General features: G+C 39.2%; 2 protein-coding genes across 7 annotated transcripts; both read left to right on the top strand.

The window, feature by feature from the left end:
• The first annotated feature begins 340 nt into the window (after window positions 1-340).
• On the top strand, window positions 341-6905 carry LOC148734623 (piezo-type mechanosensitive ion channel component 2-like). Its single transcript, XM_088751762.1, has 5 exons — window positions 341-709; window positions 1626-1709; window positions 5298-5417; window positions 6021-6063; window positions 6464-6905. Exons 1-5 carry the CDS (start codon window positions 646-648, stop codon window positions 6903-6905), a joined length of 753 nt encoding a protein of 250 aa, XP_088607888.1. The 5' UTR covers window positions 341-645.
• Window positions 6810-17939, top strand: LOC148734622 (multidrug and toxin extrusion protein 1-like). Of its 6 annotated transcripts, none has more exons than XM_088751757.1 (13): window positions 6810-6901; window positions 9650-9747; window positions 10244-10341; window positions 10920-11033; window positions 11758-11825; window positions 13022-13130; window positions 13498-13573; window positions 13971-14040; window positions 14888-15020; window positions 15400-15437; window positions 15555-15611; window positions 16556-16640; window positions 16956-17939. In XM_088751757.1, exons 2-13 carry the CDS (start codon window positions 9719-9721, stop codon window positions 17366-17368), a joined length of 1290 nt encoding a protein of 429 aa, XP_088607883.1. In that variant the 5' UTR covers window positions 6810-6901; window positions 9650-9718; the 3' UTR covers window positions 17369-17939. The 6 variants fall into 6 exon arrangements, with proteins under 6 accessions (XP_088607883.1, XP_088607884.1, XP_088607885.1 ...); XM_088751758.1 differs by lacking the exon at window positions 6810-6901 and adding an exon at window positions 6983-7081; XM_088751759.1 differs by lacking the exon at window positions 6810-6901 and adding an exon at window positions 6984-7081 and having other exon boundaries at window positions 10244-10360.
• Window positions 17940-26329: the final 8390 nt, after the last annotated feature.

Genomic DNA, 26329 nt, shown 5'->3' with positions numbered 1-26329 from the left:
TTAGAAGGCTAGATAAGGCTATATAAAGAACTTGTTGCGAGCAGCCGCCATTTGGGTATGTCAGACACGTAGTGATGTTGCCTTTTACGCTCAATAGACGCTTAACAACGAGCTTAATATTCCCATTTCTTTCGCGTGAAATAATTAAACAGCAAGCAAGTCTTTATTTTTGCCACTATTTAATAAAATATATTGCGTTACAACTTCATTTGAACGAAAAGACTTGCACGAAAAGACTCTTGGACGAAAAGACCTGATACCCTCTGACACAATAGGATGCTTTATACAACAGGATGTTGCAACGAAACGCAACTTTCTTCTCAGCTGACCAGCGAGTAATATACTGAGGGCTCATGTTAGGCTCTCGTTTTCTAAATAACCCAAAGAAAAATTTGATGAGCTTTTGTCCTGTATCGTAAAATTTAAGGAAAGAGAGTTACATAGGACTTGAGTTATTGTCAGAATCTTTTGCACAAGTTTATCTTTACTCGATTATTTCACAAGGAGCGTGTTTACGAAGCCGTTTGGACATGTCCCCCGTTTCGGGGGTTGAGAAACACGCGTACGACACGACGTGACTCTTAGTGAGGAGATATTATATTTTGGGTTGAAGAGAGAGGCGAGTATTTGCTGAAATACTTAAAGATGGCTTCGCCTGTGGTTTGTACGTTTCTCTTCAGGTGGATTCTTCCTCTCGTTCTTCTAGGAGGTAGGGACTGATTTTGATAATGATGATTTCGCAACAGCGATCTCATTCTTACACATGCACTTTTCAACCTGAAAATTTTGGGGGACTTCTCGGATATAATTGGTTAAATCGAGCTTCAATTTTCCCATCTTTGTCGAGCCTAAACGTTATTTATTTATTTAACGATGGAGAAAGATAGCGAAATCCTTCAGCCAACCCGGCAAAGATAGATCTCCTTGATCGAACCTGCTCAGATGGATAAGAATTAAATTCAAATGTCATGAAACCAGTGGACTGTGAAAGTCGCTTACTGAGAGAACACATTTGTTTTCTTTATGAAGATTAAACGTATTATTTGTATTATCGAGTCTGTGCCTTTCAACTTCAAAGTATATAAAGCTCTCGACTGATTTATTACCACGAGTATTTTGACGGTGACGTAATTTCTTGGTACTGACAAGTTAGTTTGGCTGTACCAGTCTCTAAACTACCCATTCAACAAAGTATCTTTGGCAGTCTTTCAATTGCATCAGGCCTGGACAATTGAAGCAATCGATACTCGTTGGAAATTGATAGAAATCAATAACAGTTGTTCCATTGTTTTCTGGTTATCAAATTTCTTATGTTGTGAGCGCTGTGAAAGCTGGAATTATCACCAAAAGACATCAATTAGTGTGTTTCGAATTTTCGATATTGTAGTGGCAAAAACTTAATCAAATGTTTTCTCTTGTATTTATTTTATGTGCATAACTTGATCAGTTAGTGTGTTTCGAATTTTCGATATTGTAGGGGCAAAAACTTAATTAGATGTTTTCTCTTGTATTTATTTTATGTACATAAATTGATCAATAAATTGTTTCTTGTCACATTTGGCTGATGCACAGAATTATTCAAGTTCTTCTTTTTCTGAAATGATTCTTCCCTTGTGTATTTTCAGCTTGTTGTTTCAGATTTAATGGATTCTCTGTTATCTACTTATGCTGCCTGTTAGCAATTCCTCTTCTTCCCAATCCTTCACGAGGTTTGAAAAATATCTTGTTTATTTCCCAAGCTAGTGTTCTGGTAGAGGGGTGGGATGTTGAGGCAATGGGGGGGGGGGGGAGAGGGCAGGAGAGGGAGGGGTGCTGTGTTTAAGGCAAGAGAGATTATAACTCAGATTCTATACATCATCTTACACGGGGAAGATTATCTCAGTTGTAGTCAAGGCTGTGGTCTAGCAGCACCCGGTGGCCCCTGGCACCTTACTTTTGCTCTTGGGGAACTCAGGAATTTTAGTTTTTTCAGACAAAGCATATGCTGGGCACCCTGAATTTCACAGTTTCAGAGCACTGGGCTCCACTCAATTTTCCTTAAGCACAGCCTTGGTAGTGTTAGTGGTAAATAGCTCATAGGCAAGTCAAAATGCTTCCAAAAAAAAAAAAAAAATACTGTCTATTCTAATAGTTGTAATTTTCAATTTCTTTTCAATCAATCAATCAATCAATCAATCAATCAATCAATCAATATAAACATATGGTATTTATTCACTTCTATAGCTTTTCTCTCATTTAGTAGCTATTTGGGTTTCTTACAAGAATATATATTTATTAAAAACTGGATCATTGGATAATGAAATTCAAGACTTTTTATTGGCTTAGCCATTATGGTATATGAGCCAATATACCGTATTTCTTCACCTATAAGCCGAGCGATTTTTTCAGTTTTCGACCCAAAATTTTGGGAGATTTTTCACGGAGAACGGGGTTCGGCTTATAGCCGAGGGTTTTACATTTTAAAAATATACAGTTGCTGAATAACTTTACCCCCCCGGCTTGTAGTCAAGTTAGCAATGAAGCAGAAGTAATAAAACACAACAAAAATAACTTCTGAATATTGGTTATTCACTTTTATGAAATTGGTGGCTCCTAAAGGAGCCGTTTGACGGATACGTGCAAGGGCTTTCAACCCAATGGTTTACTCGCCATCCGTTTCGTTTTCGCTGTCTGTGTCGAACTCGTTCTCTTCTATGTATTCATCATCTACTTCTGGGGTTTCCTCAGAGTAGACCACGTCGTCCTCTGTTCCGTCCAAGGCATTGGAAATACCGCAGGTCTTGAAGGATTTGACAACCATCTCTTCGGGTATCTCTGCCCATGCTTCCTTGATCCACCTGAGGACAAGATTTCTGCTTGGCGCCTTCTTCTTCCCAGCTGGGGTAAACTCAAATGGCCCAGATGTCATCCACGCCAAGTACTTTCGGCGCACATTATCTTTAAATGGCTTGTTTAGGCACTTATCCAAGGGCTGTACAACCGGGGTTAGGCCACCAGGGATAACTGCGACGTCAATGTTTCGCTGCTTCAGGTCATCTTTCACGGAATCGGTCAAGTGAGCTCGGAATGAGTCCCACACCAAAAGGGAACGCTCGGCACGGGGCAAACTCTGTCGAATCCATTCTCGGATGCCCTGTTCATCCATCCACCCTTTCTTATGGAAGGAAACACGAAGAGGATGCGGCACAACCAGATCTCTCGGTGTACGGACGCCTTTGAAGATGACTTTCGGTGGCACCTTTGCTCCATCGGCAGCAACAGCAAGAACGACGGTGAAGCTCCGCTTTTCCGCTCCGCAAGATTTTACTGGCACTGTTCGGCTTCCACTGAATTCCAGTGTTCGGTTCGATGGCAGCTCAAAACGCATGGGTGTCTCATCCATGTTGTAGATGCGGGATAAAGGGTAGTCGGCGCGTCTTCTTGCTGCAATGACGAAGCGATGAAAGCACACAATGTTCTCTTCGAGATCGGCGGGCAATCGCTGGGCCAGAGTTGTTTTGGTTCGCATGCTGACCGAGTGGCGTCGTTTCCATTTCTCGTACCATCCACGGGAAGCTTTGAAAGCAGGATCATCGGAGAGCTCTTTAGCTTTAAGGCGAAGGATCAATCCACTCACCGCAATACCTACGAAAAATAAAATAACAATCTTATTTTGCTGCGAGATAACCGTAGATTCGTGACTGCAGCACTCTTTTCGTGACATGTTATGAAATTGTCATGACAACAACATATTTCTGACCAATCAAAGTCTCTGTTTCCCACGCACTGAAAGACGATATCATTCAACTCTTCAAAAACTCTTAAAATTTTAGACAGAAAAGTAAATACCAACCTTGTTCTCTTTGCTGTGAAAACCACTCCATCACTTGCTGGTCTAGTTCGGGATATTTCGGAGTGAAACGGCCCATCGTCGCACGTTTTGCAGACATCTTCAGCTCTCCGGAAAGAATAGTCGCCTGGTCTCTTCTCCAGCGTCGTACCATGGACTCGCTTAGTCCATATTCTCGAGCGATTTCCGAGTTGTTTTCTACCGCTTCAGCTTCCGCGATAACTTTTATCTTGAAAGCCATACTATACGAGGAACGGCGTGCTTTAGGCATGATGATAAAAAGTGACAGCGACGAAAGGTATACTCGATAGATTGATACTTTGAAACGTTTAACTGAGATTATTATTGTTGTTGTGGTTAATCTGTTGTCGCGTGGTAGTATTTATACAGTTCGTTGGATCAATTGATATTCATATCTCTTGATTGGTTCGCTTTTTTTCTTTTGTGTTTATTGTAATTCATTAGGTTTTGTGTTTAGTGAGTCAATTTCTTATGTTTTCCGTGAGGTTCGCTTGCTCAAATGGCCAGTTACAATCAATAATTTCGCTCTCGGCTTATAGCCGATGGTTTTACCTTTTTTTTTGGGCAGCTTGAGTGTAGCGTAAAGACCCTGAAAGTCAGGGTCTCGGCTTATAGCCGAGATCGGCTTATAGGTGAAGAAATACGGTACCATAATCTAATATCTGTACATTATAACATCCGGTTTGTTCTAACAAAATAAAGTCGAGAAGATTTGTCCAATATCTTGGGGGCGTTTTTTTTTCAATACAATCATTCCACTCATGGTTGTTGGATATGAGATGATTATAGCCAACTCACCTCTACCCGCCTTGTTGGCTATCTATCATTTCATATCCAACAAGTGTGAGTGGATTAATTGTTAAATATATTACAATGTACCTGATAAGGAGAAATAGTGACACGAAAATTGTCAAATTCCAGCAGCTGTTCCTTTGTAGAAACAGATAAAATGAAAATTTTACAACGACCGCTTGTGGGATCATGCTGCAGTGATAGATAGTATAGTGATAGATAGTGATAGATACAGTGGTAGATAGTAAAAATAGGACATGAATATTTCAGTCAAGAAATAAAACTAATGTGATATAATGTTAGTAACAGTCTTGTGTTTGAATCCTATGTAAACAAGACGAAACGAAAATTGCTGAATATATTGAACACTAAGTTAAAAACCTACCTTACATATTTTATGGCTTGCCCTCTAGTAGCATCTGTACAATTGCTACCTGTACTTGTTCCCCTTTGTGTGACTTCGATGTATAATTTTCAGCAAAATGTTATCATATTGCTCTGTTGCCCTAGAGACTATACTTATAACTTACTGTGTTGATATCAGGATACTTGACAAGGATTTCAATTAGTTTGTTTCTATCCACAATATATAAACTTAAAAAAAAAAGGAACTCTTGGCTAACTCAAAATTTGATTTTAATTTGAACAACTTTAGGCCCCACAGGACATTTTCAGAGGACACTTCTTGGCCTATCAGTGTTTGCCTTGATGGCACAGATCATATTCCAGATAGTGTTAGCAGCATTACCACCATATGGACATTTTTTTCCAAACTGTAAGTTCAAGGGGAGCTGTGTGAGTGTTCTTTATATTAATCCCTTAACACTTAATATCCAAAGGTCAGCATGCATATTCTCCATACTGTTCTCTATACATTTCCTTTGGTATTGACAAAGAGAATTATTTTGTTTATAACAAACAGGAGCTTCTTGAGTGGCTGATCATTTCTTGTATTCTTAAAATCTTAATGTTTGATTCAGTAATGATTATGTAGAGAGAAATTAGATGTTAGTCACTCTTGGGGTCAAAGAGTTAACCCCCAGGAGTGTCCAAAACAGAATTTCTCTAGTGCAGTATCGATAAATTTTCAAGCAAAAAAGTGATAAGGAGCAAGAAAAATAAGAACTGCAGGATGGTGTTTAATTTCATCAACTTCTCAGAGGTAAAGAATAAGAAAAGTCTGAGCTGTAATGTAGAGAATGAAAAGATCTTTAGATCTTGATGCCAAAAGGTTTATTTGATTTGTTTTCTATTACCACCAGATTTCATTGTTTTTCACTGTAATTTGTACAGAATACTAAATGGTAAAGGGATTCAGCTTCATATTTTTGGGTTGATGTATTATGCAATAAATCAATCACTCTTCTCTTCAATGTAGGTTCTACATATGAACAACTTACCAGGCAGATTGGACTCAGCAGGTAAAACATCGGCTCTCACCACTTGACTTTTCTCCCATGTATTTTTTTTTATTTGAATTTGTTGTTGCCCCTATGAAAAGTGGATCTGAGCTTGAGTGTTTTTTTTTGCTCCGAGTGGACTTTACGAAAAGTTCCCAAATTCTTGTATTTTGTACATAAATTTATTTTCATCTCCAAGGGATGTAAATATGTCATTACACATACCTCAAGTAATAAAACCAACATTTGATTAAAAATGGTGATCTATTGCCTGGATGCAGTTGAAATATCTGTGATGAAGTTATGGTCATCAGCTGTGTTAAGTTGTCTGAACAAACTTAGATTATTGAGATACACAATATACAACTGTATGTGATTAAGTGCAGACTAGCTTGAAAAAGGTGAATTTTTGTTTCAACAGATTTGATGGTGTCTCAGCACTAGATGTATTCAGAATCATCGCCCCAGATGTGGTGGTCATAGTCGTATCTATAACATGTGTCGTGTGTTGCCGAGGGCTAGTGGATTCCTCTGCTCTACACTCAACAACACCACAGCATATAAGAATTTCATCTGACTCATCCTCGTGGGACAATGTGATGCCATATTTTATTGCTGTTATGTTACTTGCTGGTGGAATAATGCTGCCATCTCTAGCCTCTGCAATATACTTTATAATGTTCCTGATCTTGGGAACAATGTGGGCATGCCATAAGGCAGTTAGATTACGACGAAAGACAGCATTTGCTTCTGTTAGACTAGCTCTGATGGTTTACTCTGGTCTGCATGTTCTGACCTTCTACATGTACCAGTTTCAATTTTTTCAAAAGGCTCTTCCACCTGAAAGTTTACTTGCCAGGTGAGATAATTTAGACACCCACAATAAACTGCAAGTTCTTTCAGAGGCCCTGAAACTTGGCTGTTAAAACTCACCAAGCCAAATCAAAGCCATCTAGGTCTGGTCTACAATTATGAAAAAACAATCATAAGGTTCTTATAAATGGATACTGTACTCTTGACTTCGTGAAGTGATTAACAGGTAACATCTCCTTAAAATATCTTTACATTTTCCAGAAAACAAGTGATAAGAATACTCAAAATTATCAGGTAGAAGTTGTTATCTTGATCTTTGTGTATAACACCAAATTCTCATCACCACATGTAATTTACAAGGAAGTATTAAGTAGCCAGAGGGGAAAATTAGCAATCAGATCGTGAAAGTTAAAGGCCATAAATTGGTCTGTAATTTTGATTTCAACTTTTTATGAAATAAATTCCATTTGGCCCTGGGATGATAATCAAGCAAAGAAATGGGCCTCACAGATCAACTGCAATTTAACCCTTTAACTTCCAAGATCTGATTGTTAATTCTCCCCTCTGGCTGCTACACATTTCCTTTCAACTTTATATATGGAGAATTTGGTGTTACATCAAGACAGCAACTGCTATCTGATAAGTCTGAGTATTCTTATAACCTCTTTGCTACATAGTGTAGGAATATTAGAAGGAAAATTCAATGTCAATCACTTGTGGGAGTTAAAAAGGTTGATCAATTGCAGAAAAGAAGTCTGAATAAAATTCAGGCTTTGACAGGATTTGAACCTGTGCCTCCCAGGTACTACATGTACACCGTAACAGTAACTGTAGTTCAGTGCTCACAAGCATTCGTCTGTAAATGTTTGTGGATCCCTATGTAAACTGATTTATTACACGACTCCGGCAGTCAGAGGGCCAATAACTAAATTTAACCGATCAAAAATGCTCCATTGCCGGTCAATATTCTCTCAATATTGGACTGGACACTGTCCACTGATACCGCACTTGTGTTCCTTTGAACTTTAGTCGCATAATAAATCTCTTATTAACCAAGCTTGCTCGGGACCGTACTGGAAGAATATCAGCCCTCGGTCTTTTTTGTACGGACCAGGATCTTGGGCCAATATTCTCTCAGTACGGCCCTCGCGCTTGGTTAATAAGATATATGCATTTGTCTTTGTTGTTGTACTCTGATAGATTATTTGGCCTTGTGGGAATAATAAACACAGACTGTAGGGGTTACAGTTTTAGGACTACAGTTAGGGTTATTTTAATTACATGCTTTAAAGTTAGAGTTGTTTCATTTACATGTTTATTTATATTTTAATTTAGTTTACTTTCTAAGTTGTTTAATCACTGTGCAGTTAGACCTGAGTCAGTCGATTTTATATATGAAACAGTAGTGTAAATGCAATCCATGTGGGAGAGTTTTAGTGGTTACACAAGATATGCTCAGTAGTGTTGATTAAACTGCGCATGAGCATTTGTAGTGTATGTAGTAAAAATGTGGTGTAATAGTCACGAAAAATATGGAATATAATTAAAAATAGGAACTTTATTTATAACAAATTCACTCCACTAGAATACACAGAAAATAATATAAATTACAATTAAGGTTAACAATTTATCTGCTGTGACTTTAGTCTTTAATGTTCCTGTCGTCGGATTCTTGTAATTTCTCCTCCCATTTTCTACAATCAGCACAATCACACGGATTAGGCTTCAAAGATTTCTTGTAATAATATCTTACAAATGCGAAAAAAGCTTCCATGACGTGCGCTCGTAATTTTTCTTCCTCATCTATTTCCTTTAGTCCTGCTATGTAATCTTTTGTGTGATTCTTGACCTGTCTTAAATCATCTTTGTCAGCATGGAATTCCCCTATATCTAGCAAATCATCCAAGGCGGTGGAGGCCATTTTGGAGTTGTGTATGAAGTCAGGATTAATAATTGATCTTCTTCCAAGGTTATAATCTTAAGACTTACCTTCACCTTTTTTAAAATTCGGTTAAAACAATAATTCCACAAGGTCGCAGTAATAGCAAATATGGTAGACATTGTAAGAAATATACAACTTTTTTGAAAGACATGTTTTGGCATGCATATGCCATCTTCAGTTAATGAGTAACTGCGTATGAACAATTATATAGCATACAATAGATGAATAAATTATTTACAATATGATGTAATACAAAAGCGGGTACTAATTACAACATGACATCAAACATCAAAGGTGTAGACTAAAATGCTAGGAAAGTGTTATAATGCTGTAATCCTATGTAGGATCCTATATATATCCAGGATCCTATTCTTGACCAGGATCCTGATCAGGATATAGTAATCCTAAATAGGATCCTATATATAATCCAGGATCCTATTCTTGCCTAGGATCCTGATCAGGATAATGATCCTACATAGGATCCTCTATATATCCAGGATATCATTCTTGTCCAGGATCCTGATCAGACCAGTGATCCTACATAGGATCCTATTTATCTCTAAGATCCTACTTAGGATCCTATTCAGGATTTGTTATCCCTCTAGGATCCTAGTCAGGATTTAAATCAAGATCCTATAGGATCCTACAGGATCCTGCAGGATCCTGGACAGGATTTTCACCAGGGATAAGAGATTTATTATCCAACAATTGCCAAATTGTTATTTCAGTGGGGGCAAATTTCACGAATATTTCTGGAGTGCAAATGTTGCATTATATTTGTACTTGTCTCTTGCATTATTTGTACTCTACAAAGTACAGTTGAATGATAAAATTCATTAATTTTCTTTGCAGGGTGTTGTCAAACCAATCCTTTATGTTGGCGCTGTCTCCAATGCTATTCAAATTGGTATAAATGCATTGATGGTGTGTGTCCTCAAATGGGGTTTCAGGTTAGCATCTCCTAAAGTTTTTTTACATTCAGTCAGTCATTCAGTTGATCAGTCAATCAGTTGATCCATCTCTCATTTGGCAGGGCAGGTTCTTTGATTGTAGCTGTAATAGCTACCCAGCCAAAGGCTGATGTGGACCTGCCAATATAGAGAAATTTGCACTAAAACTAGGTACAACTGTAGAAACAAATGTATGATTGGCATAAAACCTATATTCTCATGGATGAAGCCTTGCAGATATTTCAATGAAAAATCAAACAAAATCTGTGACTAATTTACAAGGAAACGGCTAAAAGCTGAAGGAAAGAATTAACCATCAAATCTTAGGAGTTAAAAAGTTAATTTAAATTGAACTTGTTGCCAATGTGGTCATAAGCCATTTTCCTTAAAGAATCTCAAACTGTTTTAATTGCCCTTGGCTTATTGTGGGGTTATATTAACTTTTTAAAACTTGAATGGATGGGAATATTACTAATCTGGCTTTGTCTCTTTTCAGAGGGATTGCCATCTGCTGGTCATTTACCAATGTGATCATATTTTTGTTGACATTTGCTTACATGAGGGTTTTTAAGTTGGATGAAAAAACATGGCCAAGTACTAAAAACACACCTAGGTACTTTCAATTGGAAATTTACTGATTGACACAAAAATTAAGTTGAACTCAATGGCTTAAGTGTTTGGGTCAGTTTGGATATAATTATACATGTAGGGCCACCTCAGTAGTCAGGTAGCCATGAATTTATTTGGCCAGGGAGGAGAGGTGGAGGTGAGATTGCGCAAAAGTTAGCACAATGGGCGGTGGGTAGAGGTCAGAGGATGGGCAGAGTCATTGCATTGTGTTCTTGGGTGAGACACTTTACTCTAACAGTGCCCCTCTCCACCCAGGAATAGAAATGAGTAGTGGCTAATTTTCAGGGAAGCTTTGGGAACTGCTGTCTGGGATGGGTTACATGGCAACTACTTTTTATTTATCTCAACCCTTCTTGATTTGTTGGTCGCCAAAAACCATTTTCATCATAAATTGTTACTAACATTAAACCAAAAATTTATCATCAAAGATATTTGTTTGTATTAATATCTGTAGATGTGCCATATAGCATAGTTTAGTAGATACTATGGGATGTTGCAAGCTTCTCCAATATGATTTTGTCTGATGATATAATTGTATTTAGGCTGGACCACAGAAAGTCTGTTAGACTGGGGACAGTTTATCAAGCTTGCTGTGGCTGGAATGGTGATGATTTGGATTGAGTGGTGGAGTTTTGAAATAGGATCATTTCTTGCAGGTATTTGGTTAAATGGTCTTAAATATATAAAACAACAGGAAGTTATTTGTAGATGCTTCAGTGCGAATTTGGGAAATTTTCTACCTTTTATGCCTTTTGATATGAAATTGTTGCAATTTTATCCAAACCCTGGTTCATACTTAATTTCTGTACAATGAAATTCATGAAATGTCAGAGGCCTATGAGTTAACAAAATTGACAGCAAGCAAAACCTTTGCCAAGCAGACCCCATTTTTTAGTGGACACACTGTCCTACATAAATTCCAGCCTAAGGACAAAAAGTTATCCTCTCCTATGTACTTTAAAGTGAACCAGAATTAAGCAGACACACTCCTGTCTCTGCCCATTATTAGGTACACTTAGTCTAGTTTACCTGAAAAAGACGACAGATCTTTTGCCACAATTTGCTTTGTTTCAAGCTATGAAGTAGCCTTTAAGAAAAGCATTAGTACTCCTTCACATTTTGATTTTATGTCATTAAAACAAAACTTAGCAAAACGAAAAGGCCTTCTAGAGCGAAGAAAAATAACACAACAACCTGATGAGAGCTTCAAGCATCTGATCACAGAATGAAGTTAAATAGTGAAAGCAATAGATCAAAGTTAACGATTAGTGTTGACACTCAACTGGACAAGTACTTTATGATATGCAGTTCATTTTACTGTAATAGCCGTGTGATGATAAGTAATAAGTATAGATAGTTTCTGTTCATTTACGCTCAAAGGGACTTATGGTGAGTACCAACTAGCAACATATGGTGTCATTTTCCAGTGGGCCGCATTTCATTTCATGGTAAGTGAGAAATTAAATTGAAATTTATGAAAAGATCATGATGAAATCAAGATTTAACTGAAATCGATGGTATCAATTAAAAGTAGTACGATTTATGAAGATGCATTTAGGCTTCTTTTGTACTTGTTATTTTTAGATCTTCTCGAATACCCTGTCATGATACGTACATGTCTATATTTCGTATCCATTTTGAAATCACTGGTGGTCCCTGTAATCTGATTGGGTCTAATTGGTGCGATTTATTCCCAAATCGCACCAGTTTTTGCTCTAAATCGCATCATTTTACGCTTGACTGAGTTTTTGACACATGACGTCAAAGTCTTTCTGTTTTGCATACAAAATAAGATTTTAATGAATACATGAAGTTCAGATATTTTGAACTGCGGTATTAGATACGTATGATGCACGATCCTCCAGCGCTCTACCAATTCAGCTAACAAGCCAACTGGGAGCAGGGCGTTATGTTGATTCGTAATAAACCCCAGATGATAAATCAGATACAATGAATATATGAAGTTCATATATTTTGAACTGCGGTATTAGATACGTATGATGCACGTCCTCGCAGTAGAGAGCGCTATTTATGCAATAGCGAAAATCAGACCTGAAAAAATCAGGCCTGTACGGGATTCGAAGCACTGACCTCTGCGATACTAGTGCATCATACGTATCTAATACCGCAGTTCAAAATATATGAACTTCATATATTCATTGTATCTGATTTATCATCACGGGTTTATTACGAATCAACATAACGCCCTGCTCCCAGTTGGCTTGTTAGCTCAATTGGTAGAGCGCTGCACTAGTATCGCAGAGGTCAGTGGTTCGAATCCCGTCCAGGCCTGATTTTTTTCAGGTCTGATTTTTGCTATTTCATAAATAGCACTCTCTACTGCGAAGATCGTGCATCATACGAAAATAAGATGTAAAAGCGTTTCCGTTTCCGCTTTTTATTTAAAAACCGGCTCAGTATTGCATCAGTAAAACATTTGAATTGACCAAGTCCTGTATTTGGGCGATTTCAAAATGGATGCAATAAAGTGGTAGTTGAACCTCGTGTCGTGCAATTTTGGTCTGAAATCATACTTGTGATTTCAAATCACGCATTTCAGTCCAAATTGCACTCCACTCAGTTCAATTACCATTATAAATATTATATAGTAAAGCTATTAAACTCCGTTGTTTCACATGTGTAGATTCCTCTTGGAATAAGTATTGCTGCTGGTGTGCGTGTAGGAAATGCTTTGGGTGCTGGTGACCCAGATGCGGCAAAAAGGGCAGCAAAAGTGGCCATTGGACTTATTGGTAAAAACCTGTAGACAATTATCAAAATAGTTCCCTGAAAGTCGGCGTAATGGAATCGTAGATACCGATATGAGTTCACCAAAATTTGCAGTCAGACCATTCTTGATTTAAGACAAAAGTAATAAAGACTCAAGTTTTAAATTGGTCATAGTAGTACATGTAATAGTATTCTGGCTAAAGGAAGCACAAACTTTTCATTTCGTGAAATTCATACAGCCTCAACAGCAACTTCGTCTATTTTTAATCACTTGATAAACTGTTGCAAAAGGCCCTTTGATTTTGGTTGCATTTTACTTAGTGTTTGTGGCATAGACTGTGGTACGTGATTTCGACTCTCAATTGAAAAGAAAACTTTTTTCACCTACAGTATGTATAGATCTTGTTGTGTTTGCCATTTTCTTTGGACTCCAAGATAAGAGTGGAAGAGTGTTTACCAATAACAGGTTCGTGCGTTATTCACTAAGACCATTACTCGTTTCAGAGTTAATAGCTCGTTTGCAATGTTATCAGTTACGGTGCTGTGATAGATATACGTATGAACCTCAGATTACTGCTTTATCAAAAAGACTTTGTCATTTACAGCATCTCTAATTCAAGGCTACAGATGGCCTCTTAACCAAAGAAACCTGCGTGCGAGGGACCAAACAATCGAGATAGAATTCCCTTCCAAAGGTGTGCGGCTCTTGTGTGCAGTTCTCGTAACTTCGTGCGCATGCCGATCGAAATCATTCGCAGCTGCGACATTTGCCTTTCTGTTTGTTTATTAAACACCTTAAACGCCACGAAATAAATAACACTTTATTATTATGTTTACTCAGTGAAAATCGTTTTTTCCTGCAGCGAAGTGTTGTCATTATACACAAAGAATATTCGCTTCATGTCCGCCTATTTTCTCTTTGATGGAGTCCAGGTAAAGATCAATTCTAATCAGATGTCAGGTAGACTACAATTATATATTTGACTGTTTTCATCACCTCTGTTCTTCGACGTCGTATTTTACAATTTTATAAGAATAGTTATAGTAAAAAAAAAGCTTGGTGGTAATCTTGTACTTGCATTGTAGAAGACGATGTAATCAAACCACTGTTCATATATTCATCATATCTGATTTATCATCACGGGTTTATTACGAATCAACCTAACGGCCTGCTCCCAGTTGGCTTGTTAGCTCAATTGGTAGAGTGCTGCACTAATATCGCAGAGGTCAGTGGTTCGAATCCCGTACAGGCCTGATTTTTTTCAGGTCTGATTTTCGCTATTGCATAAATAGCGCTCTCTACTGCGAGGATCCGTACATCATACGTGAACCACTGTTCATTGGGCTTTAATGGCGAATGACATGTTCATTACCTTTTAGTCAGTATTCAAACGAAAATGGTCAGGCGAGGAGGAAACTGTTTTTTTCTTTTTTTAGCTGTCAGTAGAATAAGTCGCTTTTCTAGCGTACCGCTAACACAACTTTCAATACAACCGCGTGCGTCGTAATTATATTCTCCCGCGTGCGCCATAATTATATTCTCCCGCTTGTCAGAACTGAACGTTTCAAGAGGACTTTTGTCAATAGGTGTTTGTTCTCTTATTAGTTAGTCAGTTAGTAATTTAGTTAGTTAATTAGTTTTATACTTGCTGAGTTCATATCATTGTAACTAAACACGTTTGTTGTTTAGAGTGCTTAATAAAGACTTTTATTATTATTATTATTATTATTATTATTATTATTATTCATGTTTTTTTTTTTTGATGATTTTTTAATTTAGGGTGTTTGCAGTGGTATTATCAGAGGATCAGGCCGGCAGACAATAGGAGTGCTGATCAATTTTCTTGCCTATTGCTGTATTGGGCTTCCTTGTGGCATAACATTGATGTTTTTAGTCTTCCATGAAATTACAGGTAAAGCGGGAAGTGAAAACTGCTCCATCAGTGTTCAAATTTGGCAAATATGCCAACGTTTTGAATGCCGTTTTCAGTGAAACGATGGTTTTTATGTTATGTTTGGATTAAATTAGTAGTCTTAGCAGTACTCTGCTCGTTCTTAGCTTGGCTAATACAATCAGTATTTTCTTGCCATATTCGGTGACATAAGTGGACCATCTTAGAAGGCGATATTCATTCATATCGCTTCTCCCTTGTACTTTTGGCGTGCGCTCGCGTCGCTATATGAGAATGTGCAAGGTTTAGTCATAAGATTGTTTGTCATGTGCGCCCGCTTTGCTTTGTGGGAGCGTGTGAAGTTTGCCATGTGTTCTTACTGGTGTCGTTTGGCTTGAAGGTCTCTGGATAGGCTTAGGGATTGGCGTCTTAACTCAGGTGAGCCGGTGACTGCCATTGAGTTACTTTTCAGTTTTCGTACTTAAAGGCCTTTGGTGTCTTTGGAATAGTTTGGATCTATCTTCCTTCAACAAGTCCATTATGGTTGTATTTTAGGCGTCTTTATATGTGATTCTGCTGTGGAGAACAGACTGGGAGAAACAAGCACAGGTGGTGAGTTTATCAATCAGTAATTTATCATATTTAATATTTCTTGTTACTTGTTATTGTTTTATAATTCTTTTTATAACATAACCAAAGTAAAGCGCGCGCTCTGATTGGTCAATTTAGCGTTCCCCATTTGCCCATGGGTGTACGCTGCTGACGTGAGCAAATGCAAAGACTATTTTTCCGCGCGCGCTTGTTTTTTCTGGTCGCGTAAGATTTGTTAAATAAACGGGAACTCTTTAGCTACAATGTATCAATGTTATGTTATAAAACAAATGGTAAACACCACAGCGTACACTATTGAGTTATGGATGCACTTGGGAGGTTTGCTAAGCACTCAAGAAGCTAGAGTCGCTCTCGGCTGTCGCCTCGAGCGACTCTTACGCTTCTTTCGTGCTTAGCAACCTCCCGCGTGCATCCATAACTCAATAGTGTACGCTGTGGTGTTTACCATTTGTTAAATTTTTAGTAGTCACGTGGTCTTATCTGTGTATTCTCAGATTAACGAACTCTAGGGCTGCTACTTTATATTCTTTCAACAGGAAGTAAAGCGGAGAAGGAAATATCCTCCCTAGATAACTTCTCGTCGTAATGGTAGTCTCTTAAAGCCTTTTCTGGAGCATTTGTGTAATAGGTTAACTGGTTGCTCCCTGAACGCTTAGTGAGGAGGGCTTTATCAGAAAGAGAGGCTTTCATAAAAACAAAGGGACAAGGGACATAAAGGGCGTTGGGGTGGCTTCTTAAATTTTCAGCTATTTGCGCAATGAGTCATGAACGATTTTTATTGAATTGAACGGTTTACAGCAAATTAATTCCCCTAACGGGTAGAGGTTGGTAAACTTATTCTTTACCTTGGATTCCTCTGTGTGTGTGTGTTTTTTTGTTTCTGTTTTTTTTTGTTGTTGTTGTTCATTTAATTCTGCTTTTTTTTTTTTGTTCGGTTCAATTAGGCCAAAGGACGAACTGCAGGCAAGGCAGCGGTGTACAATACATCAGAGACTTGGATAGATGTAGAAGTTAGCAGAAGAGAAAGAGGTAATGGCCGTGTCATATCAAGGGTGTGGTTAGAGGTGAAAGCGGGTCTTGAAATGCCTATAACCTCTCTGTGATATTTATTCAAATACTGAAAAGACGTCGTCACCTTCCCACGGTAGGTGATGTGAAGTCTTCGCGACCACAGGCCCATTATTTTATTAGAATTCATCTATTTCCCGCGTGACGTGGAACGCCCAGGAACTTTTGATCAGGTGTTGTGGTTAATGGAGAGCCATCAGTAACCTCGTCATCCCCAATTCTAACCCGTAATTTAATGGAAAAGCTTATGTGTTTGTTTTCTTTCTTCATAATCAGATGCGATGTTGTCAAGCTGGATTTACAAAACTTCATCCCTGCCATTCCTACGCCGATTTCATGCGGGAAATAATCATTTTGAACTCTTGACAAGCGACGAGAACAAACGGACTGAGTCTCATGGCGAACTTGAATTGATGCAAGAAGACAATGCTTCAGGGAGAGCTTGTGATGCAAATCATCTTATCAGACTAATATCATCGGAGAAAAAGTCTCTCATAAGAAAGCGGCTTATTCCTCTGGGTATTTCATTGCTGATATTAGGCGCCGCTATTGTGGTCCGCTTTCTTGTTCCGTTACCACCCTCGTATGAAACACCGACCGTTGGTAATAAGACAGTTAGTGGTAACATTACTGGTAATTTCACCACCCAAGCACCCCTCCTAACTAATTTAGATAAGACGATTATTTAATTTTTTTTTAATGCCACTTTTTTATCGCCGCTATACGGATGAAAACGAAGATAATGCAAAACCGTTTTATTTATCTACTGAAAGTGTACTGAAAAGTATTTTCATTTAGCATTGCATTACTTCTATGAAATTACGGTATTTATAACGAATGAAACAGAATTTCTGGAATTCATATCCAGAGAATTGTATCAGAAAGTATATCTCACTTAGTAAACGATTCTGGAAACAATTTCTGGAATTCATATCCAGTGAATTGTATCAGAAAGTATATCTCACTTAGTAAACGATGGCAGTGTTGCCGAGTGGTCAGCGTGTGGGACTCGCAGTCCGTCGCTCCCGGGTTCGAGTCCCGCCCTGACCACTACCTGGATTTGTTTCACGGTAGCTCCGAGTTCAAATCCTCGGCCATGCTTTTAAATAGCCAACTGGTTTGCCTTCGGCCAGATGGGATTCTTAACAATGTTATTTTCAATTTGAATTATTTGTTTCAGTTGTTTGGTGGAAAACCTGTAACCAACTTGCTTTTAGCTAAGTGTTTCTCCACGTTAAATAAAGATGATGATGATGATGATGATTATTATTATTATTATTATTATTATTATTATGAGTGAATAAATGACAAGACAATTTTATCATGTTTGACGATGGCTGACCCCCCCCCCCCCCCCCAAAAAAAATCTCCAATTGAATTAAAAGGAGGTAGAAGAGAGAAGCGGCGAATAAGTCCGCTGAGAGATGGTTTCAAGAAGCACTCGCATCGCAGAAGAAGCTGGAATCTGTGGACTAAAAATCAGACGCCAGGAGGTGCAAGAACTGGAGAATATTGTGGCGTGACGTCCCTAGTGCCAGGGACCCTCGCCTAGGTAAATAACGTCACAAGAGTAAGAGCGCCTCCTTCTCTAGTTTCCTCTTTCAGTTTAAACTGTCTCTCTGTACGTAGAAATGAATCACCATCGACGCAGGTTGGTTTTCTCTTTTTTCAACCTCAATTACCAACTGGGTACGCCTGTGTGGCATTGCAAGAATAAGTGTGAGTACTTTTCAGAATTTAAATGTAAGGCCTATGCCGAATATCCACCGCTTTCTATCGTCTTCTGCTGCGCCAGCAAGTCTTACAGTTTGAGTAGGCTAAGCTCGCTTAGCCGGCAACTACTCTTGAGATAATAAGGCAAATGATTACACCATACCACAGCTCGATCTAAAACGCTGCTTACGATGGTGTCTATTTAAAATTTGCTGTGAGAGTTATACGTTTGACGAGGGCTATTAATATCAGAGATGGTATGAACAGAAGTAAGCTTCAGCACTCTTAAGACAACCGACTAATTATCAAAACGAGCCCTTCATGGCATCGCATTCCAATGTACACAGTTGGACCTTTTAAAACCAAATTGTTAAATACATGATTTGCAGAGGTAGAAGGTTGCCGCAAAGGAGACACAGCTTCAGTATTCCTATGCTAACCGACTTATTAGGGCCTTAAAGCACTTAGGACGGCAACGCCACGGAAGACGTCGATTAAAAAATGAGTTTCTACTTTTAGTTAGAATTTCGAAAATGGCTGCATGTGTTTACCGTCTCACAGGGCGCCAGACCTCAAACTCAACATAACGCATAAAAGTAGCGTTGAGTTCCAAATGCAAATTAAAATAATTTGCCGCCGCGGTTTCGGTTCGCAGACGACGCAAATTTTGGTGATTTCACGTTGTTGTTTTGCAAAGGACGGCTAAGAAATGTACAAAGTTTTAAAACGCACGTGCTGGGCTATTGTTCTGCAAGTTAGAACAATTGTTTTTCCATATTCTCGTTACCGTAGCCGTCGGGGTTTGCTTAAAGTCCCTATTATCAAAACAGGCCCTTCGTGGCATCCCTTTCCAATCCACACAGTTAGACCTTTACAACCAAATCGTTAAGAACATGATTTGCAAGGTAGGAAGTTTGTACTGCAAAACAGACTAAGCTTACATTCGCTTTTGATACTGAGTGTCATTATTTTCCATTTGTCAATGTGGATAATCGACCGTCGCCGTAATGGAGACCTAAAACCCAATCATTTCGCTATCTCGTCAGCGAGACGAAATCCTCCAGCAGAATGGAATGTCGTACTCTTGCAACTCGATATTCAACCCCTTGAAAGAACTTTGTAATTTCTGACTGAGCTTCTTCTAATGTTGTGGTACGTGTGAAGAGTAAAGTATCCTTAACAAATAGATGAAAGTACTTGAGTTCTGAAAGCGGGGTGCGAAAATTTGAGGCTGAAAATTGGACTTTCTTTCTCTTCGATTTTATGGAAATTGAATTATTTATTCCTTGTAGCCGCATGTTTCTAAGCGAACGTTAGAAAGTCACCGGCGATTCCCACGACAAAGTTGAGAGCAATAAGTTTCTGTAAAACTTTTACAAGATTAGTTTAATAGCAAACAAGACGAACGCAAATCTGTCAAAGGAGTATGTAACAATTAACGATAGCTGGTCATGCGGAGTATTTTTTACAGAAAAGTGGTGACAGTACCACTGCCTCCCTTTGACGATGTCGAAAAGAACATCAGTTGACGAAGCTGCCATTCTATTTTCGTTGTTTACCACTTCACGCTCGACTGAACAAGACTGTCGATGGTGTGAGAGAAACACGTAATGTCTAGCAGCTGAGGAAAAAAGAACTTAACCTGCTCCAAAGCAGCATGATTGACCGCGGCTCCGTCTTTCATGGCTGCAAGAAGTACACCATGGCGGATTGAGTATTCATCAGCCAAAGACTGGATCAGGCATTGAGCAAGTTCGTTCGCTTTTAAACTCTTAGCCAAGACTTTAAGTCTTATTAGGCGCTGCTGCACATTTTACTCGTCATCAACAAAACGCACAACGATTGCAAGAGCTTCTCCTAGCCTTGTACTCCCATCGAAAATGACTGAGCAGCCATCTAGGAGTGAGAGTTCGGTTTTTAGAGTTTCCTTCTCTTTCTCGATGATTGACGGTATCATTTGCGATAAATGGCCATGCGATAAATCATTTGCGATAAATGGCCATGCGATAAATGGCAGTCAACCGATGCCCATATTTCTCTAAAAACGAACGAAGGTGATCAAAAGAAGGCTCGAAAGGGCTTTTATTGACCGCGCGGAGAATGAATAAAACCAATAAATTAGGAGTCTTCGCGGTAGTTTTTGCACGTCTAAAAACTCAAAATGACTTCGTTCAAAGGGAATGAGGGATTCCAACGTTTGGAAAAAAAATTGTAAGCGATCCTTTCCACAGTGAATGAGTAAATTAAAATATTTAAGCTTACGTGTTGTAAAATGGCCAGTTTGGAGCTTATAAACACCAAAGTAGTGTTTCTACACGGTCCCTCATAACCCTCGTCATTCCTCGGCTTCAGCTATTTGAATTTCAAGTAGTCTTTGAGGTTTGAAAAAGAAAAGTTAGACTTTCTACTTACGCATTTCTCCTTGCGTTCGCTGCGTTCTCCATGTGCACACTGCTTCGATCCTTCGACAAACCCGGCTGCAAAAGTAAAGGCAGATTCACTCGGTAAGGGACAGCAAGCTTGATAAATATTCCCGATAAGCTATTTTTAAAGATGTTAAGTGTATTTCAATAGTTAAAATTGCTCAGGAGAATGTATAAAGCGAAGAAAGAAGCGAGATAAGTTCACGTACCACAGACTACGCCGAAACCTTCCCACTCGCGTAGAAGGATTTCCCGCTACGGCTAGATGGGAACCACTGACATGCGCAATGACTCGTTTCTGGACAATTTTACCTCCGGTAGCCGTAGCAGCGCCAGCCGTAGTGATTTGCTCAAACTCCCTAATACCTTTGATTGTACGGTAACACATTCATAGGGTTGCCAAAAACAGGACAAAATGAATGAGCAAATGCAGCTTTTCACGAGAAGGAATCTCCATTCAGAGAGACATTTGTAAATCCGATCGATGTCTCTTCGGCTGGCCATCGAATAAAGATAGGTATAAATCACATGAAAAGTTTCATCAGCTTTGCTGTTTGTAAATATCCATCTACATTCGCTAAGACACGACAGATCTGGTTTCAATTACATTCGCGGGAAAAATGACAGATCTGGTGAACGTAAATACTAACAAAAATAAAATGACCTAAAACCATGTACAACAACCTACAACCAGCTTCAGAATACTATTTTTATGATGTTGAGGCATTTTAGTGAAAATCTTTGCTGACCCGTTAGGGACTTTGATAATTGCACAATTGCCACCGGGAACGTTGTCTTTTGGAAATGTTTTCATTTGGTTTATTTTGTTGTGTGATCGTTGTGGGTCGTTTTGAGATCGTCCTCGGTCGTTAATTTGTGGGTCGTTGTGGGCCGTTGTGGGTCGTTCCGGGTTTTAGTAACTACGTACTTCATAAATGTAAGCTATATCATTTTTGAGTGTAAAAATTTATGTTTAGAGCTGGGTTGTTCTATTGAAAATTTTGATTTTCTTTTACTGACCTTACTACATTCTGCCATATCAAAATCTACTCTGGTAATAACATCAGCTGTGGTTGTCAAACTGTTGGCCACAGTTGTCAACACTCCTTTTTGAGGGCTAATCTAACACAGATGATCAGGCTACATGATTATTTGTTGCTGAGGAGTTCAAACTACTTGTTATCCTGCATGTACATCCACTTCTCTTTTACATTCTCTTTGTACACACTGTGCTTGAAAACTATGTGCTTTAAAACTATGGTTTTTTCAGTTTTTTGTTTAATTGAGAGGCAATTTAGTAAACAGAGTTCTCATTAGTGATTTTCATTTGGTCTTTAATCAAGACGACTGTGGATCAAGATATGAAAGCCAAACACAGTGGTTGGATCCAAAGACCTGGCCTCAGTCCTACTTAGTCTCCCTCGCAGCCGTTTTTAGTCTCGTCACGCAACGCTCCTCCCCACAAACTAGGCCGTGAGGAGGAGCGTTTCGTGATGAGAGTAAAAATGGTTGCGAGGGAGACTACAGTCCTACTCAGCTGAGAGACAGGTAAAAGCCTTTCAGAGTGAATATAGGAAATTACTTCTTTTTGTATGCTATGATTAATATCACAATTGCATGTAGCTGAAATTAAATGTAGCTTGGCGATTGCTGAATCAGATAATTCTAGTGAGAAGGTATTATTTTATGAATGAGTAATGTCCAGCATAACCAGAATTTTAAGATTATTGCTTAATGTTGGGCATTGGGGCCTATCTTCCAGGTTTAAAAGGAGACTTCAGCATTAAGCCTACTGGAACCTCACAACTGAGACTGTTCAGACTGTTTTGCTATCATTTTTTTATCTCATGGTTTCTCAATACCCTATTGAGTGATATAATGATAGTAAAAGAGTTTTCTTAGAGTTAAATATGTTTAGGACCCTTTTCCGAATTAATTTTAACCCTTGCCTCTGTTTTGGGCAAGAATTGTTCAGAGTCAGGCCCAAAACGCATTTTACCCTTGAACATAAACTCTATTGATTTTACAATAACTCATCAACACTTAATATAATCAGTGGCGATTTTTTATCATTGAAGCAAAAGAAAGGTGTTTACAACTTTACATTGAAATTGTGCGGTGTGTCATGAGAAGACATGAAGAAAAGAAAGGATTTTCCAGCGACAACGAAGACATAATTGAAGATTACGAACTCAAGATGAACTCAGAAGCTTGGGGCGTATAGCGTTACAATCACTTCTTAAGGGTGAGCTATATATCGAAGTAGGCAAGGTAAATTGTGACGATTTGAAGGATATAGAGAGGTTTGGATTTCTGTCCGTCCAGTCTGGAGGTGGTACCAGAAAGCCTTGTTTTCGTTATGGTTTTCTACACAAGAGCCTTCAAGAATTCTTCGCTAGTCAGCTTTAATTTTTCTGTTCATTGGTATAGGGGGCATATACGCGGCGGCGGAAGAGATATATCTTATTAGACGTTTTGTTGTGTAGTATCGCGGAGTACTTTTACGAGTTGTGACGTATTTTGACGAGCCCGTAGGGCGAGTGAAAATACTCAGTGATACAACACAAAAAAACGTCTAATAAGTTATTTATTATCCAACACGCCAAACTGTTATTTCAGTGTGGGCGAATTTCGCGGATATTTATTTACGGGGAGTGCGTGACAGAAGTATGCGAAGCGGAACGGAATTGGCGCGTTGTTGTGTTGCTGTTTCTATTTTCTTCATTAAATGAAGAAATTTTGTGGTCGTCAAGCTGTTTTTCTTCGTTCGATTAATCTAATGAACTTGGATCTATATGTGCCAGCCATTCCGACTCTTCGTCGTCGGAAATATGATTCAAATTGTCCGCCACTTTTTTTTTTCTTTTTTTTCTGCATAGCTACAATCCAATTATTCGCTTGCGTGTTGCGAGAAAACCCGTTTAACCGGTACTACAATAGACGAGTACAAATACCGTGTGATATTTGTACTTGTCCATGGCGTTATTTGTACTCGTCTAGGTGTAGTTGGATAATAAGGGGGCTTATTAGCGGCAGCTTCCGGAATATCACAGCCTAGTCAATAAGTGAACAGGAGGGAAGGAATAAGGAAGATGTTTTCTAACGCAATCTTCATTCTACTTTGGGCTTAAATGTGAAGGTGTAGTCTGATCGTCTGGGTGAGTGTAGTCCTGAGAAGGACTGTTGTCGGTGGTAGTGACTGACGTTTCGACAACCTGTGCGGAAGTCATCATCAGAGTCAAGTGAATGATTGTTGTCAGTAGAATGTTCTTATTCCAGTTCGTGTAAAATGATCGGTTGGTTTTGCCGTGATGTTATTGGCTGTAAGACTCAAGTGACGTAAGTCGGTCGTGATTGGTCTGTTTTGATCTGTCGGTAAGGTTAGGTCGTTATTTTTCGGTCGTTTGTGATGTTTATGTCGTGAATGAGTCGTTTGTATGGAGCGGGTAGTTGTTGACATCTGTTTATGGGAGTCTGTTCTAAGTTAGTAAACCAGCTTTCCAGAGTCAGTCGTTGAAAATAGTCAGTGCTGTAGGTTAGGCATTGCGCAGAGTCCCAGTCAATGCTATGGTTGGTAAGTCGATGGTGTTCAGCAATGTGATTGCTGACATCACCTTTCCTCGTCGCCCGTCTGTGTTCAGTCAGTCTTGTTGTGAGGTTTCTACCAGTCTCACCGATGTAGGAGGCTTGGCAGTCGGAACAATTGATCTTATAAATCGTTCCCTGTCTTTTCCTCGGTTCGTCTTTGTCTTTAACGTTGGTTAGTAACTGACGTAGTATGGTGATAGGTTTGTGGGCGACGCAGATATTGAAGGGTAGTAAGATGCGCGAGATGTTTTCAGACATGCCTCTTATGTACGGTATGGTTGCTGTAGTCGAAGGGGTTGTGGTGTCGTTTGTTTCGGTGTCGTTTGTTTCGGTAGTGGTAGTGGGTCGGTGAGTGTTTCGTCGGATGAAGTCGTTGTTGTAGTTGTTCTTCGAGAAAACACGATGAAGGTATTTGTTCTCGTCGGATAAGCTGTCTGTCGAGTCGCATACTAGTTGTGACTACACTCACCCGGACGATCAGACTACACCTTCACATGTTACCCCCGGGTTCAAGCCATTTACTGCATTTGGGCTTAAAGTTGGACTTACCAAACCACAATAAAAATTAGATGTTAGGCTTAAGAGGGACGATAAACTCATGAAAAGTTTTATACTAGGTTTTTAACTATTCCTGTGGGCTCGACCCACCTTCTGGGTATTTTCAAATCACATAGACAGCTAGAGTGCTATTGGTGCCGAAATGAAATTAGGACTTCTTTCAACGAATTTAAACGGTGTTCACCACATGATAATTCGTTTCCGCAGATATTTCTGAGCCTCGCCAGTTGATTGAGAGGTTTCGTCAGCTGTGCAAAATACACGAAGAGCGACTCCTACCAGATAAGAGTAAAGGAGAGATAAAGGAAGATATCACAAACATGACCACGGGTAACCCAGGCTCACTGTTTGCGTCACGTACACATGGTTAAAGAGAGAGAACATATGGGGCGAAGTTTAGGTCTGGAAATTTGCTTGAAAATGGAAATAAAAAATAAATGAAACTTACCATGTGGTGAGTTGTTGTTGTCCTTGATATGTGCAAGAAGTTTCGGGAAAAATAGCCTTCTTCACCTTTCCTTCATAGTAGAGAGACAAGGTAGGAGCCTGACGGCAGTGTCGGCGACCGATCGACCCTATATCCAGCTGGTTTAATTCGCGAAAATCCAATCCAGTCGCCAAATAAACTCACCGAGCTCGTAGAATAAGAATAACTCTACACCGTGAATCCACTAAAGCAGCTCCAGCTTGAAACGCGAAGCCAGCAGGCTCCGTAAAACTTCTACGTTGACCCACTAGCATGGCGGCCCGAAACCGTTAGGATCCCAACTGGCACAATTCAAACTAGCACAGAGCTCAGGGCACCTGGTGACGAGTTTAATAAGTCCCCGTGAAGGGAGGGAAGTCCCAGATTGCTCAAAGGTAAAACTCACCGTCCGACTACAACCTCGGGAATATTGACCAGAATCCATTCTTTTCCAGCAGCCAATCACACACCGAGATGGATAGAAAAAAATAGAAATCCACGACGTTTCCCCGAATCGCGAAGCGATGAGTGCGATATCGGTTTTCAAGTGCAATTTAAAGCGGAATTCACGAGTCAGGTAATGAATTTTCCATGAATTGCATTACGACGTTCCATGTAGTTGAAGCAATATCCTCTGCATGGAGAAGGGTTTTTCAGTCATCTATCCTTGGGTTTCACCCACGTGACCAATACCTTAGCAACGGTTAATATCCGCCATCTTGGTGTCCCTCGAGCGTAAACAAACCGTATCTAACGAAGAGTTCATGTGAGAAAGAAGGGATGGTTTTATGCATTATTGTTGGCTGTTCGAGCAAAAGTGGAAAGCATAAAGACTAAGGATTTTTTCGTATAATAATTTAATAATTTTATTATCTCTATAGCGCAAAATTCATTATATATAC

This window comes from Stylophora pistillata, chromosome 3 (genome assembly GCF_964205215.1).
Source record: "Stylophora pistillata chromosome 3, jaStyPist1.2, whole genome shotgun sequence".
In the NCBI taxonomy this organism is placed as follows: Eukaryota; Metazoa; Cnidaria; class Anthozoa; order Scleractinia; family Pocilloporidae; genus Stylophora; species Stylophora pistillata.
The sequence above is the reverse complement of the archived record's forward strand: the minus strand, read 5'-3'. Positions and strand labels throughout refer to the sequence as shown.

Bases quoted from the DNA above. Each gene is read 5' to 3' on its own strand.
- LOC148734623 (XM_088751762.1), top strand. From the start codon at position 646: ATGGCTTCGCCTGTGGTTTGTACGTTTCTCTTCAGGTGGATTCTTCCT. The intron at 1,710-5,297 runs GTTTGAAAAATA...GAACAACTTTAG, and splicing joins TCTTCCCAATCCTTCACGAG to GCCCCACAGGACATTTTCAG. The intron at 5,418-6,020 runs GTAAGTTCAAGG...TCTTCAATGTAG, and splicing joins TGGACATTTTTTTCCAAACT to GTTCTACATATGAACAACTT.
- LOC148734622 (XM_088751756.1), top strand. From the start codon at position 10,203: ATGGATGGGAATATTACTAATCTGGCTTTGTCTCTTTTCAGAGGGATT. The intron at 11,034-11,757 runs GTATTTGGTTAA...TTACGCTCAAAG, and splicing joins AATAGGATCATTTCTTGCAG to GGACTTATGGTGAGTACCAA. The intron at 13,131-13,497 runs GTAAAAACCTGT...TTTCACCTACAG, and splicing joins AGTGGCCATTGGACTTATTG to TATGTATAGATCTTGTTGTG.